A 22,902-nucleotide genomic window follows, 5' to 3' on the forward strand; every position below is an offset into this window, starting at 1 on the left:
GGTTTTATAACCTAGAGGCAGTGATGGAGTACTCGAGTCCTGGACTCGGACTCGAGTCCGACTCGAGTCCCTATTCTCTGGACTCGAGTCCGACTCGAGACTCTATTCTCAGGACTCGTGACTTGACTTGGACTCGCGGACTGATGACTCGTTCTTGGACTCGGACTCGAGGATATAAAATCGGACTTGAGCATTCATCAAATGAATGACGTTGGATGAAGTTTCTGACTAAATAGGATTTAAAATTTGATATAAGATGTTACACTTTTCCTGTTTTGGGCTCCAAGACCGGACGGGATCTCTTTTTTTCCTGCATATATGAACGAGCAGAGAGAAAGCCCCAGCCGCGCGCGCGCTCTCACCGTCTTCAAACAACACGAGCGGTGCTCCCTCCTCACGCATATTAATCAAAATCAATTGACACGATAGTAAAAGGTCGGAAGACCGAAGTTTCACGTAGATCATTCAGAGATTTTTTTCTCCTGAATTACCGCGAGGTGTGAATTGTGCTGAAAAAAAACAAAAAACGTTTGCCTTATCTTCTCTGAAAAGCGTTCCGCACATTCAGCTGACATTAGCCACAATTTCAATAAACGAAAAGACCTATCTAGTGATGAAATGTTTTCTGTGTTGACACAAATCTTGTCCTGTCCTAAACTGCCGAGATAATCACACAAGGCGTGCCGTATAGGCTACACGTCCATTAATGACACGTCCGATTCGCGAACTAATGACTCCTTTGAACGATTCACTTTAATGAATGGTTAAAACAACTGACCATCTGTCCAACAACGAACTCACGAGACGTCTGAATCGGTGTATAACAAATCGGTAACACTTTACAATATGTTCCATTTATTAAACTCTAGTTAACTACATTAGTTAACATTTAGGCTACTATTAATAAACTGCACTTCTACAGCATTGTTAATGTTAATTTCAACATTTAGCCTACTAATAGCCTACATTATTGAAATCAAATTTTTTATTTATATTTATTTATATTGTATTTATTATTTATAATTGTCAACACAGTGGTGTCATTTTTGTTTAATGTAGACCCTCTTTTATAATTATATCAGCTCTTTAAAGGTGCCAGAGTAGAGAAATGTTGGCAGTCTTGAAATATAACACAGACTCAACCTTGATGACTCGACTCGGACTCGAACACTGGGGACTCGAGACTCGACTCGGACTCGAACTCAGGTAATGGTGACTCGACTCGGACTCGACTTGGTCTCTTCTTTGGTGACCCGGACTTGGACTCGGACTCGAACACGGGGACTCGAGACTTGACTCGGACTCGACAATTGGTGACTCGACTACAACACTGCCTAGAGGTTCCCGCTTTGCAGGCTAAGCTGCTTTCGGTCTAATAATTTGGTACTGTCTGCCCCGATGCTTTCGGCCCAGAATACTGAAACTGCTTGAGCAAACGCTCGCTGATCGATCGCGCAGCTCTATGGGCAGTGTGTAAGACCCACTATATTCATCAGACCAGGCCGAGTTTCGCCCTGGCTGTGTGAAACACTATCAATATAATTGCTCCTTATAGGATGCTATTTATTACAGGAATGATGCTATTCTAGCCACTCTTTCCTGGACTCTCTGTGAATCCCTTATGATCATGTACTATATGAGCCCCGGGCACTTGCCCTTGGGACTTTGGTATTGGATCTCAGCATGCACAGCGTTTTACACTGTGTTCCCCATAGCGTAAGACTTACGCAGTACGAGAGAACCTCTCGTAAGAGAACGTACTCGGTTACTAACGTAACCTCGGTTCTCTCTAGAAGAGGGAACGAGTACTGCGTATCTTGCCGTGCCTGCACACGCTCTGGTTCGCTCCGGCGATAAAAAAACAGCTAAACCAGCCTCTCGATGCTATATTTATAGCCCAAGGCCACGCCCGTTTCGGCGCGACGTGACGCAGTGGGCGCGAAGCGCCCCCATTGGAGCTGACGTCACGTTAGGGCCTTATCGATAGGCTGCTGCAGTTGCCGCAGGGCAGCCAATACAGACAATAGCTGTCTCGCCTGTGTCTGCATGCTGCCGCAACGCGTTTTACATTATTCCAAAATTAAGGATAATTTTTGGCTTCAGTATCTCGCGGAAAAGAGATTTCCCCGTAGCGTAACGGCCCATTCACACCGGCCGCCGAAGCGACGCCGAAGCGGCGCGGAACGGAGGCCGCTTCCTTTCGGCGCCCATGTTAACCTATGGTGTCGTTCACACCAGACATGGAGCGCCGCGGCATGCCATGTTATCTACACTAAATATGTGTTTAAAAACCCAAACTTTCATAAATAAGACCTTAACTTAACGTAACTTAGGCCTAACGTTCTCTTCTGAAACCGGTTAGCTTAGATGCTAACGGACTTTTTCAAAGACACAAAACCATTTCTTTAAAGTAAATATTCAACAGAAGCGTGTCAATTACACGTAAGAAATGTGTCAGGGACGTTTGTGTGTATTAATTGTGAGATTTTGTTGACTAAACTTACCTGAAAGCAGTGAAACCAACAGCGACAGACGGGAGTTTTGTTGTTTGTCAGTTGTTGATGACGTTTCTGGTTTCCATCTGCTCTCGCGCAGCGCACGTGCGCGCTCCAGTGTTTCATTACGCGCATTCTTCTTCTTCTTTTCTTCTTCTTTTAGTTGTCTGGCCGTTCACTCAATAGGAGCATTACTGCCACCTACTGAATATTTTATCCACCTGGGTGATGAACCTCTTTTCCTTCTTTCCTCCCTTTCTTTCCCTTTCCTCTTTCCTTTCTAAAAAAAAAAATTAAAAAAAAATTAAGGGGGGGTGGATACCCCACCCACCCCAAAGGATCAGAGCCCAGGCTTCAGCTGACGCTGCGTGTTCAGCTCCTCCAACTTCCACACTGGGCTCCTCAACCTTTAAGGCAGGCAGAATTACGCGCATTCAAAGTCACGCAGCATTTAAATAAACATAATAGAATTAAAATGTATAACATAATTTAAAATATCATTAATAAAAAGTTATTGCGAATAGATCTGAACGTTGTTGGTTATCTTATAACCTTAGGGGACCGTACTGACGACGTTGTCAGTTGGTAATCTGCCTGTTAAGTGATATTAAAATAATAACCTGCAGAGAACGTTCCCAGAACGTTCTCTTTAGGTTATAAAAATAAAACCTAAAAATAACCTGCAAGGAAACGTTCTGTGAAGGTTCTCTTTAGGTTATAAAAATAAAACCTAAAAATAACCTGCAGGAAACGTTCTGGGAAAGTTCTCTTTAGGTTATTAAATAACAACCTGCAGGGAACCTTCCCAGAACGTTCTCTTTAGGTTATAAAATTAAACCTAAAAATAACCTGCAGGGAACGTTCTGGGAAGGTTCTCTTTAGGTTATAAAAATAAAACCTAAAAATAACCTGCAGGGAACGTTCTGTGAAGGTTCTCTTTAGGTTATTAAATAAAACCTAAAAATAACCTGCAGGGAACGTTCTGTGAAGGTTCTCTTTAGGTTATTAAATAACAACCTGCAGGGAACGTTCCCAGAACGTTCTCTTTAGGTTATAAAAATTAAACCTAAAAATAACCTACAGAGAACATTCCGAGAACGTTCTTATTTGGTTCCCAAAAAAATAACCAAATGGGAACCATATGGGAACGTTAGGGGAACGTTCTGTGTTTGCTGGGAAGCTATGCTAAAAGTGGTACCGCCAGACCCGGAGATCGGCTGAATGAATTTGAAAACGGTAAAACTCAACTGTTTAACTCTGGGGGACTTTTAAAATGAGCCTATTTTCAAAAAAAGTGGAGTATCCCTTTAAATCCCTTTAAATGGGAGTTTTTGTATTTACTTGTTTGGGGAACAGGCACAGTCTCTATTTGATGATATCAAGGTGAAAGACCCAGATAGCAAGCATTCATTGAAACAATGTTGAGTCAGTGTTGATGCAAACTAATTGCATTGAATTATTGTTACAAAGTGATGTTGGTTAAATGCACCCGCAATTAATGTTGAAACAATGGTGAGATTTCCAATGGTGATTCATGCCGAATCAATAATGAAATTAACAAAAGTAATCAATCGTAATATTGTTGAATCAGCATTACACTATGATTGATTGTACATCACGAACTGTTGAGTCCTGCTGGATTATTTGCAAGTGGTTTAGTAGGTAGGCCTACACATCACATTGTAGACCGAGTTTTCCTCACAAGAAAAACTTAAATTAGCACGATTAGCATGATTACCACAATGAGTCAATCGATTTAATATGTTATGTGCCAGTTAAGTGAAATAGAGTAGCCAATATTTTTTTAAGGTATTAGCACACATCTTTTAAGTTAGTAGTAGGGGAGAGCGGGGCAAAAAGTAACGCTTTTTGACTTTCTCAGTTTGTGTAAATCTACTTATGGTTCAGAGTATTTATTTTTCCCCACATTAATTTCCCACATGTCTAGTACAATTATGTGGTTTTGTTTTATTAATACAGTATACTTTTTTCTGGATATACCGCAAAAGAATGGAAGTGAAATGTGACAGCATGCCCCATAGGTGGGGTACATTGTAACATGTGTGGGGCACATTGTAACATGACATATGACAGCTTAAAATGTTATCTGATCTAATAAACAAAATATACAAGACAAACTAAAATATTTTCTAAATAAAACAGAATTAAAAAACTTTTTCATATAAAATAATGGCAATTTTTAATAATTAAATATAAACTCATTTTTGAGTTTTGACTACGAACACAGGAAAACACAGCTATACAACATAGTTCAAAACAAATAAATAATTTGTAATTTCTGAACATTGACTAACAGTCTTTATTCACATTTTTCTCACGTTTTCTCAATAAAATGAATAAAAGTATAGAATAGAATAGCATATTTCTAATAGGGGCACATTGTAACGCAGTGTGACAACATACCCCGCCTGCACAACTGGGATTTAAACCCAGCTAGTGTCTTCTGCTAGTTAGTGAAGCATTAAAGAACTCTCTCAACTGTTAAATAACACATTGGAGATTAAAATAATATCAGATTTGTCTAATTTTAAATAAACACAAAAAAATAGAGATGAAAAATTAACTTAAGAAATTTACTTTTGCTATGGTTTAATAAATGTCTATGGATATCTTCCAAAAAAATAAAAGGCGCATTTTTTTCTCTATATAGTGTTGATATGGCAACTAGTAAATACACAGAGTTTCGTCATCCTAGCATGTTATTTTCAATAAGTGTTATACAAATATTGGCAACACCACACACATGATACAAAACCCAAACAAAGTGTAAAAGACATAAAGCGTACAGCATACGATTATTTGATATTATAAAAAAAAATATATAGAGAGAAAGCCTGTATCACACATTCAACATGAAACAAATAAGAACAGTAATTGACAAGACACAAAAAAAAAAAAAAAAAAAAAAAAAAAAATTTTATAAATAGATTTGGGGATAGATTACCATGAGGGTGGAGAAGGAAGGTTGTGTGTGTGTGTGTGTGTGTGTGTGTGTGCTAGAATAAACATCATAGGTGTCATTTACACTGGGGACGCTGGGGACATGTCCCCACCACTTTTTGAAATGGCTGATTTTGTCCCCACCACTTTTTGAAAGCATTTGGTTAAAATGTTCTGAAAAATCAAGCGAACCAAGAAATGTTAAAGGTTTATTTGCACAAAATAAAACATGCAATGCAGTTTAGATACAGAAAGAAACAATGTACATTGTCCAAAAAAAGTAACTTTAACAAAATAAACTAATTACTATTTAAAATGACCCAAAAACATGCATGCGCCGATCAGTAACTTGAACAAATTCTTGACACAGTTTCTTCTTGTCCAAGTTATAAATTCTCTCTCTGTGAACATGACAAACAGCCACACTGTCCTTTCCAGCTTCATGGATTTGCGCTCTGGCCTGAGCAGGAATGGATGGACATGATGCACTACGTTCAAACCTCGAAGTGTTGGGGAGGAGGTTTCATTTATTCATGTATTAGCCGGCTAACATCGTTAGTTCTTCTTGAAGTTTTAACATTTTTCAACTTTAAGAGAAGATGTTGATCAACAGTACAGGTAGGGGAGTTTTTATATAGCATATATTTGCACTGTGATTGATTTTGTATAGCCGATTAAGTAATTTACAGATCAATAAAAAAAACTGGCTTTGTGTGTGTGTGTGTGTGTGTGTGTGTGCGTGCGTGCGTGAGTGAGAGAGAGGGCCTGCGTGCCATCTTATAGTTTTAAAATAGTTTGGATTTTAGTGTGGGTTTTTTTGTGGCATACATAATGACAGTATTTATCACGGCACTTTATATTGGTTAGGCTGCGATGTGCGATGGCAGAGGAGGATTTCACATTTTGTGGATTTGGTTCTCTAACTGCACTGCATTCTATGTTGGTTGCAAATCCCACATTGTTATAATTTTATCTGGTGTTATTTGATGCAGATATGTTGCGTTGTATGCTTATGGTGTGTTTTCTTTTACATATGTAATGAATTTCATTGTAATCATTGACTTAACGCGCTGCTGTTTTCTACAGTATGGCGCTTTGGCACTGTTCGGTTGAGCTGGTGTTGCAGGGACTGTTACAAGTGCAGTCGACATTGTTGAGGGATTTATGCTGAGTATTTTCTTGTCGTTGACTGGCCTACGCTATGCCCATTTTTGATGCGCCGTTATTCAATATTTTTCCCGTCCTGCTGTAATGTTTTTTCATCTGATCTTTTGTCCCCACCACTTTTCAAAACAAACTGACGCCCCTGATAAACATTATCGTGCGTATAAGTTTGTGTATGATTGAGTGTTTTGTGTTTGAATGTTGAAATCAGCAGGATTGGTGCGGAAGTTTTTAAAACAAGTGTGTTACAACTAGCCCCATGTTACGTTAGTTGGATTAGCTTGCGTGTCTCTTTCCATGTCAGCTGTTTAAAAACAGTTGACCTTTTTGTATCACCATTGGTGAATTGCTTTGGTAGAGATCAGACAAAGATCAGCTCTTAATCACTTGTCACAGTGATGTCTAATTTTGATCACATAACATGAATTTACAGATAATTCATTAACCAATGTATAGTAATATTTAGTATTACAGGAGCAAATTTTAAAACATATCTTATATTTTAAAGTTTAAAGACCTTTTTTTGTGAAAGTGTGCTCATATTTACATGTATTTATGGTGAAATATGTTATTGCATTTTATGTTTCTGGCAGCTTTTAATCCATTTTCCCATTACGAAATCCATATTTGGTGGCCATTTTGAAAAATGGCCGCCATGACCCCCAGGGGTCAAATTTCAAGCGCCTACGGTCCTAAATCTGATCAGACCCCCTTTGTGAGCCTTCATACCAAATTTGATGCTTTTATCGCAAAGTGATCGATTTTTGCGCTTAACCGCCCTACTAATAGACAGAATAGGGTAAGTTGGGTATTTATAGTTTTTTTTTTTTTTTTTTTTTATAATATCCACTAGGTCTAGTTTCTACTGCGTACAGCAGGTGTCGCTGCCGTGTCTGTAAATGTCACTGTGGGCAGTAAATTTGTGAACCATGGCGAATTGAAAATGAATGCAACTATAAAGTATGTCATAACAATTATGTAAAAATCATATAAAATTATTGTAATCATTTGTAGGCTATGAAACATAGCTATTAAACAATACTTGGTCAAATGTGCTGTTGAAACATGTGAACATGTCCTCATGTCCCGTGAAAAAAGGTAATGCAATCAATTACTATATCATACTTATTAATTTATTTATTTTGTGAATTATAAATGGGAATGTGCTTTATGGATTAAGTAGTACTGCAGGTTCTAATTAAATAAAACAACAGCACCCATATATTTTTTGTAACGTTTAATCGTAGGAAGAAGGCATGAGTTTGCAGCAGTAAAAATAAATAAAAAATAGCCTAATATTAACCACTGAATTATTATGATCCTGAATGATTGGTAATAGCGTCATGCCTCAGAAGTAAAATTGTCTCTTTTTTTTTTCTTCAACGAGAGATCTGCCTTTAGAAATAGCCTACATGTACCAGATGTCCTCGGCGCACTTGCGCATTCGTGTTTTAAGATGGACACGCCTCTTGTCTCCAGTCATCCTAAATCCAATACCCCAACCGGAACGATTCCGACATCATATGAAAGCATTTCTGAGGACAAGCAAATGTTTTTTTTTCAGATGAAGACAACCTGAGACCTGGTGCAGGACATATAGCTCCTGCATCCTCATCTGATTCCAGGAATGACATATGTCCAGTGATGCAGTGGACAGAATGCATGCAGCATCATTTGTCACACAGACAGTGCTGTAAGGGACAGCTCGAGGTTTATTTGGACAAAAAAATCCGGCCTGTTATTCGTTTAATTACTCATTCATTATCATTTTTATTGGAAATATGTCGTTGCTCGTAGCCTACCAAGAAATAGCCTAGACATGAAATCGTGTTGGAATTATAAATTATAGCAAACGGACGCAACACGTTGTTGGCTGGTCATCGGGAGCTCAAGGTGTCATTCAGCTTTATTCAGTAAGTACAGAAGTGTCATTGCCTTACATGTAAATAACTACCTTAAATATTGAGAGCACATTTCAGCATTCACGAATCGATGCAAAACCAAAGCCAGGCTATACGAAAACAAATAATTGGGGGTTAACATTCTAAACTTGTATAGCAGTCATCGTTTTGTTTTCGTGTGGAAACCAACCAACAGCATTTATTTATTTATTTATTTATTTAATAGCTACAACCTGAGCATTTTGTGTCATTAAAACTTACCTTTTTTGGGAGCTTGTGACCCAAACATATTTTAAAATTATCACGTCAACAGCATTATGTCAGTTTGTGATTGTTATGACATTTCTTGTCAAACCAATTTTGAGTTTTGCAATGCATAACTAACTGAAAAATTATAATATTCGGGTTGTGAGGGGTTATTACTGGTGGGTTTGGAGAGAATAAATGCAGTTGCTCCAGTCAACTTGACAAGAGGTTGGATGATCTTTTGTAAACAACCAAAGAATAATGTCAAGGTAACATTAAATACAATTTAAAGGATTTTTTTTTGTTGCTATATATCCTATTCCTGGATATATAATTTTATGATGAATTCCCCAGCTGTCATTTACTGAGAGAGAGAATAATTATTCTCAAATGTTGCCTTGGGCATCTGATGGCATACTGTGAGTCTAAACAGGTGTGTGTGTGTGTGTGTGTGCGTGTGTGTGTGCGTGAGTGTGAGTGTGTGTTAGTCAACTGATGCACAGATGTAGCCTATGTGGATATATGCAGGCCACCATCCCTGCATGAAAAAAAAACGCCTTAAGGAAAAATTGTGTTCGTCTTTAATTTGAAGTGGAAGCTGCTGACTCAAGAACTCGAGCACATTTTCTGCCACTGGAACTGATTTTAGTGTGAGTGTTTTGTAAAAGGAAATAAAAGCTAAAGGATCAGAGGATTAGTGAGTTAACTAAGCTCTTAGACATGCTCACTCGGTGACCTATGTAGATAACTAGGGTAGGATAACTATGCCATAAACTGCTTTTTTTCTCTAATCTTGTGGCATAATCAATACTATATTATGTCAGTTGACTTTGGAAACGTAGGCAATATTCTGCAAAATATGTGCAAATAATCTCACTGTGCTGTTTTATCATGTCTGTGTACTATTATTGTGTTGCATAGTTCTGTGCTTCTTAACAGTGCAGTGATAGTTGTTATTTTAATACTTTGAAACAATCTGTAAAAATTCTGCAGAGCTAAAATAGTCACTTTGTTATTAGTAACCTCTTACCAAATGTGTCAAATAAATCAGGGGTTCCCAAACTTTTTCGTTCTAGGACCCACCTAGACAAGTATAATCAATCTCAAGACCCACTTGCACTGGTGCTACCAACTTTCTCAGTTGGTCGCACCAGCATGATTTGGTCGCACATTTTTTTTTTTTTTTTTTTTTTTTTTGCTACATGCCATGGGATTAATCAATGCATGGTCTTAATCTGCATTCCCTAGTTTTGCACTGATGTAAAAAGACTGACAGTGACAAGCCTTCATGTTAGAAAAATATTTTAAACGTTTAACTCTTAAAAAAACATGTATGTTCTTTAATGTTTGATTATAATTGTACCGTCTTCACATAGGGATGGGAAATTATAAGATTTTATCAATAATAATAATGCCACTGACGATTCTGATTATCGATCCCCAGCTAACATGAGTCCAGCGGGCCAGTGGCGGACCACCGGTGGCAAAGTTGGCGGCCCACCGGCGGACGCCGCCGGCGGATCACTGGCGTTTTGCTCATCGTTATTCTAGCGGACCTCCAGCGGCAGCCGCCGCTTTCCCGACGGTGGTCCGCTATCGTGCCGCTGGTTTATAATAAGTGTTTTCTGGCGGACCACGGTCGGTCCACGGTTTATAATCAGTTACTCATGCTAACCAAAATTCACTATAATGGATAAAAAAAGCAATGTACACCAGTCTCAATAGCAGTTGCAAATTAATTTTTATTAAATTAATTTTCAGTGAACAGATGAAATGGATACATTTGCATTACATTTATCAGATTCTTTTATCCAATGTGACTATTAGTCAAGTACATTATAGGATAAGTTGTACCCTTATGAAAAATAACCATGGTTTTACCACAGCATTTGCAGTAAAACCATAGTTGCTAACAAAATGAACCATGGTTTCACAACAACCAAGGTTTAAAAACATAAGTTTATAGTCATGATTACCATAATTTTACAGAAATTATTACAGCAATATTACTAGTTGAACCATGGTTTGAAAAATAAATAAATAAATAAATAACATGGTTGTACCATAGTAAAACCATATAGTGCCTTTCACAATACAAATTGTTTCATAGCAGCTTTACAAAAAATGCATGTTCAAGGTTATACAAAATATCCTTTAATCAGCCAGAGGCGACTGCTACTCACTGGAGAGCATCTTTTGGCAACAAAGTAATGTCCATAAGATAATCCAAGTCATGAGTTTAAAGTCCTAATTGCTATCCTTCAAAGGGTTGCAGATTTTTAACCCGCTATTCTTACAATGTTGGTAATATGTTAGAACAATGTTTACTCTTTCTCTTAGTTACGTGTACTGAGATATTCCTGTTTATTTGTCAGCAAAACTGTCATGCAAACCTTCCCTTCCCCGGTTCCACAGAAAAGGCTTAAGATAGTCCCAGACTAAAATGCATGTTTGAACTGTCTTAACTGGAAGCAACTTGTACTGACATATCTTAAAATATTTCATTGCCATTGTTTTGTCTCAAGATTCACACCAGTAATGTTTTTTTTTTAACTTTTTTTTCTAAAGTACATTTTAAAAAGCTACTTAAATATCCTAATTTAACTAAGGCCTAATCCTGGCTTAATCTAAGCCCTGTGTGTGAAACCGGGCCAATGCAATATAAGGATAATATCTGGAAGTTTTGTGTCCAACTGTCCATCTGTAGTTGCCATCATCTGATGAGTGTTGGTGTCATTAGAAGTCTTCACGAGTGAGGCTGGATCCACACTACAGCTGCTGTAATCTCTAGTGAACTTGCTGAGCATCCTGAGATAGAAACAGGGAAGCAACAGGAGAAAGATTAGCATTGCTGCTGTTCATATTATTTCAGGCAAAAGATGATCATGTGCACTTTTTATTATTTCATCACATATAACTGTAGTGCAAGATTATGAGATGTGTAAATTGAATGCTTGGCTACAGAGATGTGTCTTTAATCTAGATTTAAATTAGGATCATGTTTCTGGGCCCCAAACATATCAGGAAGGATATTCTAGAGTTATTCCCTTACATTCTATTGAATTAATAGGAAATCGTCAGATTTTAATGAGAAAACATGACCTAACGAGTCAGCATTTTTATATTTGAATACTATACATTCTCACAATGCAAACATCCTAAACATTTCTGAGTATTTGCAATGTTGAAAACAGTTGTACTGATTAATATTTTTTTGTAAACCAGTGTAACATTTTAATCCACTTTCTTTTTTCTCTCTCCAGGATTGTTAAATAGACTCAACATATATAAATGGTAGTTTACACTACTATTCAAAAGTTTGGGTTCAATAGAATGATTATTTTTATAAGAATAGAAAATAAATATTTTTATTCAGCAAGGATGCATTAAATTGACCAAGAGAGAGAGTAAAGATTTTTCAAAAAAATGCTTTTTTTCCCTTTCTATTCATCAAATAATCCTGAAAAACACAAAAATGTGAAGCAGCACAACTGATTTCAAAACTGATAATAATCATAAACGTTTCATCAAATCATCATATTAGAATGATTTCTGAAGGATAATGTGATGTTTTCCATAGAAAACAGTTATTTAAATGTTTTATTATTATTTCACAATATTATTGTTTTTACTGTATTTTTTATTAAATAAATGCAGTCTTGGTGAGCATAAGAGACTTCTTTCAAAACATTTTTTTTTTTTTTTACCAACAACATTAGTGTATGTTTGAAGTTTTAGTTTAGTTCCTTTATTGTCCACAAGTGGAAATTTGTCTTTGGCTTGGTTTTACTTACTAGTCATATGGGTGATAGCGTCTTAGAGATGATGATCAGCTCAACTCTGCAATGGTGCAGGGCATCAGCATGGAAGGATCTAGGAACACAACTAACCATTTGCCACAGAGCCAACAATATTATTATACAATGACAGGTTTATTAAAAGGACAGAAGCTACAACAGAAGTGAAATGCAGAAAAGAGAAAGAACAGACAATGATTTCTTAATTAGGATAACAAAATGTATGTTTTTAGGTTTACTTTTTCATTGTGTTGTGTTCAAAACCCTATAACACTTGTGGTGTTCCCGGTAAAAAATAGCTGGTCTACAAAAAATAGCTTATAAATCACTTGTTATATCACCCAATTCTGGATTCAATATTTTTGTCAACTTGTTTTCTTTCAGTTACGACTGTTTTTATATTTCTATTTGCATCTGATTAATCGTGGGCCTCATTTTTCTGAGAGTAGGCATTTATGAATAATTTTGAAAATATTAAGTAAAATATGAACATGTTCATTATGTTCATATACACATATGTGCATGTGTGCTTGCAAACATCGAGCCCTTGGACCTGAGCATGTGTGGATACATGCATACACACGCTACCCAAACACACACACACACACATTAAAACACAGAAACTATTTTGAATATTACACACATTCTTTTTCACAGAGAGAAACTTGATCCTACCCTGAACTGCATCTAATATTCATTTATCCATCTGACATTGATAAACACAAAACAAATCAAACTTCCTTTTGAAACATTAAAGTAGACTAGTTTGATCAACAGTGCAATGTTTTTCATATTTTATTTAATATTTCCAAAATTATTCTTAAATGCCTACTCTCAGTTAAATGAGGCCCACGATTAATCAGATGGAAATAGAAATATAAAACCAGTCCTAATTGAAAGAGAACAAGTTGACAAAAAAACCAATGAGATAACATTAACTAATATTTTCGGGAAAAAGAAAATCTTCTCTGTTATTTAATGAGCTTCCTCACCTCACCTGTGTTTCCCACTTCTCTGGCAGCAGCTTTCTTCAAAAATGTCGACATTTTGGAGCTTTCCTCTGTTGTAGATGGATTATCTGTGTTGCTGCTGAAATCACAGAACAATTTTTATCAATATTTGTTAACCATTGAGCTGTTTCAGCAATTTTTAAGTACTCCATGTAAGTGACGTCACCGATTAACAGTACGTTTACGATAAATTAGCTTACGTCCAAGCAAAATCTTTACAAAACTATCAAAACCTCTTATCTACACATAAGATGTGATTAAAGGCCCAAACTTTCATAAACAAAAGCTCAAGCTATAAAGTTAGCCTACCTCTTCTGAAAACGGTTGAGATGCTAACTGACTTTTTCGAAGACACTAAACCATTTCTATAAAGTAAATATTCAACAGAAGCGTGTCAATTACAAGTAAGATAGAACTCAAGAACAGTTGTGTGTATTATTTGTGTGATTTTAGAGGCTAAACTCACCTGATAGCAGTGAAAACAACAGCGAGAGACGGAGTTTTGCTGACAGTTGCAGTAGTGCTGTGAGGTCCCGCGGCGTTTCCTTGGCAACTCATCTCCGCTCCAGTGTTTGAAGGCGGCTCGAGTGTTCACGCGCACGCACATTAAAACGCGTCACAGTCACACAGCATTTACAAACATAAACATCTAGAATAAGAACCTTACTTGAATAAAAATCTCTTCATAAAATTATGAATTTAAAACTCATTTTGAAGTTATATGACCCATGCATAGGTGCAATTACCACTATAGCACGTGATAGTGGGACAATTGTGGCTTTTTTAAAATAATTTAAATATTTTTGTTGTTGTTTTTACGAACACTCAAGCCCCATATTTCATTTGAATGCGTGCTAAAAATGCTCATAGGCAGTATTTTTTATATCACCAACATTTTGCTTTTGATATTGCTGCAGCTATTGCAGTTTCACCATTTTTTTTTATTCTGTGCTTTCAGATTCTTTTTAACTGTAAAAATAAATTAAAACAAATATACATTTATAAATTAAAGACGCCCTGTAAGCGCTCAGAAACACGTGGACCGACTATCGGCTTGCCACTGGTGTGCCGACGGTGGCCCAGCCGCGGAAAACCGCTGGTGGCGTGCCACCCAAAAAACGCTGGCAGACCGACGGGGTTTTCAGATTGGTCGGGTTGCCGATGGTGTGCCGCCGGAGGTCCGACCGTGTCAAACCGCTGACTTTGTGCCGCCCAAAAAACGCTGGTGGACCGCCAGGTCATTGTTAGCTGGGTCCGATTCTTTAACGATTCTCTTATCGATTCTTGATAGCACTGTGTGGAAAAATGTAGTCATATGCTTTTCAAAAAAAACAAGGGGTTTTATTTATTTTAAAGCTTAAGCTCTAGTAAGCAAACTGTACTTTTTATGTAATTTATGTAATAAATAGAACTTTATTGTAAAGTCTTACTGATTCAAACGTCTCCCGAGTTCACTGTTGGAAAGATCAGTTGTCCATTCATTAAAATGAATCGGTTCAAAGGAGTCATTAGTTCGCGGATTGGACGTGTCATGCGCGTTGTATGATTATCCCAGCAGTTAGGACATAGACATCCAAGATTTGTGTCAACACAGAAAACATTTCATCACTGGATAGTTTTTTTCGTTTAATTAAAGTGTTGTTTTATGTCAGCTGAATGTCTGGGACGCTTTTCAGAGAAGATAATGCAACAACTTATTTAGCACAATTCCCACCCAGCGGTAATTGAGGAAGAAAAAAAAATCTCCGAATGCTCCACATGAAACTTTGGTCTTCCGACCTTTTACCACCGTGTCGATTTATTTTGATTAATATGTGCGAGGGAGAGAGAGCAAGACAGCGCTTAGTTTGGAGACGGTGAAGTCTTTTTTACACTTTCGCCTGGCTCCGAAGAGAGAGAGAGAGAGCGCGCGCGCGACCGAGTCTCTCTCTGCTCGTTCTTTCAGTCAAACATGCACTGTGACTCTGTCACAAGGGCAGCAGTTCATCTACATTACTCAGCGATCAAATAACACTTTGGCGGGCGCTAAAACTCATAGTCGTTTGGTCATTAATCGGACTGGTTTTGTTTCACTCATCGTAACATAAATTTAGCTGCAGCTAAGTGCCTTTGTGCGACCCACCTTTTCTCACTGTGTGACCCACAAGTGGGTCGCGACCCACAGTTTGAAAACCACTGAAATAAATGATGGCTGCAAATTAGCAAGGTCTCATTTGCTACAAAGCTGTGACTATCAGACTTTCAAAAGCCCAATGTGAAGTGAAAGCCTCTTAATTAAGACCAAATCAATGCTTTGTTTAGGTTTTGAGTTTCAGGAGACTAATGGTAATAGCTTTGAGGTAACTGTACACCACAGTCTCAAGGGCTGAGTTTTTAGACTTTCATTGTCAACTTGTGCTTTTGAGTGTATAGAATGGATTCTATATGGATTCACTGTGTGCTGTCCAGGCATTCCCTGAAGGAAAAGGACATACAGTCTGGAGTGAGTGTACTGTCTCCAGACAGCAGGAAAGAGAGAAGGTGGAGAGGGGGCACAGAGAAAAAAAGAGAAGCACCTCGTTCATTATAACAGGAGTGATCTTGTGTCACACCTCTTGCTTGCAGTGTAGACAACAGAAATGGAAAGTAACAAACTAATTAAAAAGAAGAAGAAAAATAAAAAGGATGCGAAACCGTAGCCAATGCGACATCTAGTGTATCTATACCCGCCCGCGCTCTCAGATCATTTGGACGCAGCTGTGTTCAAGAGGTAAAAACGATATAAATACTGTTCGTTTTCTCACACAAACCGCTCGTTTCGTGTCTTGGGCCATCAATGTGTACTTACGATGGGGAATTGTTTAATTTGGACGATGGGGAATTGTTTTAATTTGGACTCTGTGCATGCTCTTTGAGACAGTGACCATCGACCTGCATTATATGACTGACAGACAAGAACGGTTTGACCTAAAAATATCAAAATTGAAACTACTGCGGAAAAAAAGACATCTTGGATGCCCTTGAGGTAAGCTAAAACATACCAAAATTTTATTTCAAAGTGAACTATCCCTTTAATAACTACTTATTTTATAGTAGCTCAGCTGATGGAGTTTTGGTTCCTTGCCACTGTCGCCTTTTTCGCCTTTTTTCACCTTTGTTGCCATTGGCTTTTGGCTTGCTTAGTTGGGGACATTCAATTTAACATTTAATTTAATATTCAACAATAATATTGATCTGCCTGCATTGACATCATTATATGAGAACTGAACAGAGCTGGACGATGACATCAGCGGCTATATATATATATAAATTAACTAAATTAATAACTTGTTTACACTTGTTTGCATTATTTTCCTGTTATCTCTGTAAAGCTGCTTTGAAACAATTTGTATTGTAAAAAGCGCTATATAAGTAAATGTGACTTGACTTGACTTGACTTTTCTGTATAGTTTGCTTTCTAGTAACAAGCAACTACTTTAAAGTGAAATGTCCAGTGAGTGTCACTAAAAGTGTTCAGTTTTATCTGAAAGATGAATGTGAATCTGGCATCATTTTGTTATGTTGATTGTTGTATGTATCGCGGCAGTTTTTAAATGAAATATCTGGTGCTAAAATGTTAATGCTCTAATATGTAAAAAAAAAGGGGAAAAAAGATGTACCACCATGCTATATTCTATCTTAAACCTAACTAAAAGTGTTAACAAAAGCAAACGTGAGAAAAACAAAATTACATGTCTTCAAGCTCTTTTATCATGACTCGTGTATGACTCATATTCAAGCGCTCCGCATCACAAGTGAGCAGGTGAGCTTCCGAGCAAGTTTATTATGGCAAAAAAGCCATATGGAGCTAGTTATGTAATGCAACCATCAAAATATATTAGTTTACAAATCATGCACTATGCTGTTCTGAGGTCATAACAGTGTTGTGCAAAGAATCACACTAAAATTAAGGTGTGTCCCAATTTGTGAACTTTTGCACTATTCTATGACGTTTTGCAATATAAATAGTGCGAGTAACCTGGAAGCGAGCGGCGCGATGCAATACGACAAATTAAATAGAACTCCTTATCAGTAATGCTGTCTACACTTGATGCTCAGTGCAATATGACAAATTCCCGACAGTAAACTGATTAAGTAAACTAAACCCATTCTCTTTTTGACGTACTTCAGGCGCTCGCGCTACTTCTGACACGAAGAACAAATGGATTTGCAACGGTCGCTTTGTTGTGTCTAGTGTAGACAGCCAAAAGCTGTTGCGGCACAATTTGACAACTGTCATGTCTGGTGTAGACACTGTTAGTTATTCTAAAAAATAACACATTCACTCAACTGTCGTAGCTTTAACTAGGTAGCGGCCGGATGGACGGTCGGTTTAGCCAGTCTGTCTGCTTCCTGACCTGAGCCCCAATTCATGTTTGAGCTCTAAGACTATGTGCCATATTACTAGAGAGAAGAGCAGCACCATCCCAGGAGGGATGAATACCATCTCTTTTCAACAGGTCAGGTCTGCCCTAGACTTTTCCAATTGTCTATGAATTCTATATTATTTTGCGGACACCACTTAGACAGACAGCCATTGAGTGAGGACAATCTACTAAGTATCTCATCACTCCCGCGAACAGGAAGGGGGCCAGAGAAAATTACAGTGCCTGACATCGTACTTGCGAGTTCACACAACTCTTTAATGTTAATTTTAGTGATCTCCGAGTGGCGAAGTCGAACATCATTAGTGCCGACGTGAATAATAATCTTAGAGAATTTACAATTAGCATTAGCCAGCACTTTTAAATTTGCTTTGATGTCACTCACTCTGGCTCCCGGCAAACATGTGACTATTGTAGCTGGTGTCTCTATCTTCACGTTCCATGTAATAGAACCACCAATAACTAGGGCACTTTCAACTGGATTTTCAGTGGGTGTTTCACTGAGTGGGGATAATCTATTTGTTATGGTAATCGGAGCGGAAGAGCAGTGTTTGTCCTGCGACTACAGCGTCTCATGGTCACCCAGTTGCCCTGCTGCACGGGCTCTACAGCCGGAACCGAACAATGTACAGAGTTCATAAAGCTAGTCGCAATCAAACTAGTATCTAAAGCCCTTGCACTCTTACTATCCTCAATTAAAGTTTGGATGTTTGTCTCTAGTTCTGAAATCTTCTCTGTCAGCATGACTATCTCCCTACATTTATCACATGTAATGCCCTCAGTACTGACAGAGAAGGCTTTGCTATACATGTAACACAAAGTGCAAGTGGTAATAACAGGAGAAGACATTACTACATCCCAAGTACATCCTACTTACCACAGTTGTTTGATAGACTCGTAAAAAGCACAAGCGCGTGAGATAAAAAAAGAAAAAAAGACGGCAAGCACAGATGGCAGGTTAACAGGCTAGCGAGATACTAGCGTGTTGTGCTAGCGATAACGATTTAGATAAAAGCTAGCAATGTCAGATTAATGTGATAGGCAATATTAGACAATATAAATATGTTGATGAGTAAGTTTAGCAATATTTAGCAAAATAAACAAAAAGGAAATGGTAAATAGAGATTCAAAACAGAAAGCTATACAGAGCTTACAGATGCAAACCAGCAGCAAGGTAGACAGGAGCAATTGATCAGCAGCAAGGCAGACAGGAGCAATCTTAAGACAGGAGCTTTCCCTTTCAATCCTTTTAGTATTCATTTCAGCTGGAAACTGCAGTGAATATTATGTATTGGTTTTTGGAGCTTTGCAAAAATGTAGGTGGAGGCATGTATCATAAGCCTAGGTTTTTTGTTCTTGTGTTACTGTACGGTAAAAAACTTAAGTACAATGGGGTTATGGAATTATTATTGCAATATTATTTAGGTAACCAGATGTAATATTAATTAAGGGCCCTACAACCAAAATATAACAAAACACATTTATTTACTCAAAGTGACCCTTTGAATAGTTGACTAGAAAGACAAAACTGTAAATGCAAAGCATACTTGCAGTTTTGAATTCTGAGCACAACAATCTGTGAAGTCAAACTTGCATTGCTACAAGCATTTGCATTAATGTACTTGCATAATGTATAAAATTACTAGTTTGAGAGTGAAACACTACTTTCACAATGAGTAGATAAATTACTGATCAGAGACTCAGGGACCTATCATACACCCGGCGCAATGTGGCACCAGGGGCGACGCAAGTGTTTTTTGCTAGTTTCAGCCTGACACAGTTGTCATTTTCACGTTCTGCGCCATGTTGTTTAAATAAATGCATTTGCACCCATTTGTGGACCCATGGGCTGCTGGTCTGAAAACGAGGTGTGTTCAGGCGTATTGTTGACTCGTTGCTATTTTGAGGCAACTGAAATATACTGCTAAATATATCTTTAAATAACAAAAAAAATATTGCGCCATTGACTTCAGACCAGGTTTTTGTTGGTCAATGGCGCAATATTTTTTTTGTTATTTAAAGAGCACATTAGTAATATGCACCTATAGGAGGGTCCACAACGTGCGCACACTTTTATTATACACACAGGGACACTCAGCAGCACACAAACATGGCAAATATAAAAAATAAAAGGATTACAATGTAAAAGATTATTATTGTGTACATAAATATATGGTGGAGTCTGGCTTGTCCCGTAGATGGTCTGCTTGCACGCTTTAACCTTGCGCACGATCAGATCCGTTTGCGCTCTGGAGAAGCGTTCAGTCTTTCCACTTGCAAATTCCGTCATGTAAATAGCAATCCGCCATGGCGTGAGCTCAACTAGCTTTTAAAGGGAATGGGGGATGAGACTCTGGTTGGTTCATTGCACGTTACGCGCAAAACACACCCATTACTCATTAAGAGAATAAGGAACAACCCTTTTAGACCATGCGCCGGGTGCGCTGACCATTTTTCCCGTCATTAAACTAGCAAAAGTGGATTCAGACACGCCCTAATTACACTTGAGCCGTACGCTTTAGACCATGAGCTTAGTTCGTTAAAATAGTACCCTCAGGGTTTATCTCAGATCAACCTTTTATACTCAGCATATCTGCAATTATGTCTGTAATTTGGTCTTAACTCTTGCTAGTTTTGCTATGCATCATTTCTGAAGGCTAAATGAATAGTGTATCTGCTCTATGTTATCTGAGTTTTGCCAAGAAGGATTTGAATCTTATAATATTTATATTGTCTTCTTCCAGTGGGATGACGTCTCAAGGTGTGTCCTGTCACAACTCCCCCTGCCCCATCTCCTGTGTCCCTCTCATCTGCCCATCTGTGGGGTCCTGACGCCAACAGGGGCTCATGAGACGCTTTGTGTACTGTAAGGTGGTGCTGACCACCTCTCTGGTCTGGGTGCTAGTGGACGTCTTCCTATTGCTGTACTTCAGTGAGTGCAACAAATGCGATAACAAGAAGGAACACTCACTCCTGCCTGCGCTCAGAGGTGAGTCAGACCGTTTAACAGAATGGTAAGGGCTATTCATTACCTCCAGGAGTCCAGGTGTCCACTGTTCATATTTACTGCCTCTTAAGATGGCTCGTTGTGCACCCGTGCAGATGTGTTTGTGTACTTACTTATACACTCACTTTGTAAATATAATGATAAGCATACAGTCTGTATTTGAAAGGAAAAGTTAAACCCACAATGAAAATTGTCACCATTTACTGTCCTTCCAGACCTGTGTGACTTTCTTTCTTCTGTGAAACACAAAATGTCAGGTTTTTGTTCAGACTGCAGGTTGCTTTATTTTATACAACCAATACATCTGAGGGCAAATGCAGACCTTGCAACACACCAGTTTGAATGTTTGCCAAAGCACAAATAACATTTGAGCAGAACATTTTCAGTAAATAATGAAGGCAAGACACTGCAGGAGAACGATACAAATTTTAACTAATAGATACCACCATACTCCGTCAGTAATATTTAAAAATGCAAATGGGGCCTTATCTAATTGATAATGCACTCATTTACATTCATTATTCCAAAACATATAAATCTGAACAAGTCATGTTAAAAATTATTACTTAATTCATTTTCATATTAGAGTAATAGGTTTTTACAGAGGGGATTTTGAATATCTCTTTTTCTCACTCCATAAAATAAAATAAAAATATGGTAAACAGTCAGTAGAAAAAAAATCACTGTTTTTAGAAAAAAAAAGTTATATAAATCAGATGATTGATATATGAACAAACTCTTGTGTAAAAAAACTCTAGAGTATAGATATGAATAAAACTGTAAAGTTTGCCCTAGTTAAAAATAAATATAGCAAAATGTATTTGAAATACATTTATTGAATGCTAAGTATACTACAAATACATTTACATCTTTATATACTTAATATAAATACCCTGCAATTGTACTTTTGGTATACTGAATTGATATAATTAGTCTGCTAAATTGGAACAGCTAATTTTGTACTTGATGTACTTAAGTTATCCAGAAGTAGTGCTGAGGTTCAACTGAAGATATACTTGAGTATATTTGATTGTGCTAAAATAGAATTGCAAGTATACTTTAGGTGCACTTTAAATATCTTGCATTTAAAGACTGATATTATATAGTGATCATATTATCCTTTCTAATAGTGATCTTGACACACATTTTAGGCTTAATATTAATATATATTAATACTCAATAAAGAAGTACTCCAAATAAAGTGTAATTATAATATTTATATCAGTAAGTCTCAAGTGATATGTCAGTAAATATGTTAATGGATTTTGTACTATACTTGGTGTGAAATAAATGTATTTTAAATACATTTTGACCTAGGTGGTCCCACTTTATATTGTGGCCCTAATACCTGTGAACTTACATGGTAACTACATGTGTACATAGTATTTAACTACAGTGTAAGTACACATTTGTACATAGTATCTATAGCTGTAATATTTGTGTAACTACACATAAGTAACAACCCACGGAATGGAATCTGTTTACCTAAGTACAAATGTGTAACAGGACATTGGTAACAACACTTTTTTCACTTCAGTAAGTACACATGTGTAACAGGAATTATGTAACTATATTTTGTAACAAAAATATGTATTTACACAAGTTGTTCCACTTCCACACGCAGTCTTATATACTGCATTTACCAGTTTGGATATACATCAGTGGGGATTTCTTTAAGACTGCAAGGGAAGCTCGGCTTCCCCTATAATGTCAAAAAATGAATGGTCAAATATGTACTATTGTGTTAATATTTTATTGACTAAAAATGCGTTAGAAAACGTTCATCTCAAAGACGAGTTCGTTCAGAATCAGTTACATATAGCAGGTCGGCTGACTCGATTTTCTTCTCATACATTCCCGTAGCGTCACAGTGCATTTCCCTGTTGAAGCCCAGCGTCCATTGACTTCAATGGAGCTG

The 22,902-nt window shown here is 37.5% G+C and overlaps 2 protein-coding genes across 5 annotated transcripts in view; both read left to right on the forward strand.

Annotated features, from left to right (window-relative positions):
- Positions 1-1,454, forward strand: part of LOC309503401 (uncharacterized protein) — a 99,308-nt gene extending 97,854 nt beyond the window's left edge. Inside the window, exon 2 of the mRNA XM_082176219.1 lies at positions 1,341-1,454. The gene's annotated coding sequence lies outside the window, so the exon portion shown is untranslated. The remainder of the gene's footprint in view (positions 1-1,340) is intronic.
- Positions 1,455-8,087: 6,633 nt separating this feature from the next.
- Positions 8,088-22,902, forward strand: part of galnt13 (polypeptide N-acetylgalactosaminyltransferase 13) — a 128,438-nt gene continuing 113,623 nt past the window's right edge. For all 4 annotated transcript variants that reach the window (XM_082176156.1, XM_082176157.1, XM_082176158.1 and 1 more), the window contains exons 1-2: positions 8,088-8,533; positions 20,722-20,966. In XM_082176156.1, the coding sequence (XP_082032282.1) occupies positions 20,825-20,966 (142 nt within the window). In that variant the 5' untranslated portion in view covers positions 8,088-8,533; positions 20,722-20,824. The remainder of the gene's footprint in view (positions 8,534-20,721; positions 20,967-22,902) is intronic.

This window comes from Leuciscus leuciscus, assembly GCF_965113295.1.
Source record: "Leuciscus leuciscus genome assembly, chromosome: 7".
Taxonomy (NCBI): Eukaryota; Metazoa; Chordata; class Actinopteri; order Cypriniformes; family Leuciscidae; genus Leuciscus; species Leuciscus leuciscus.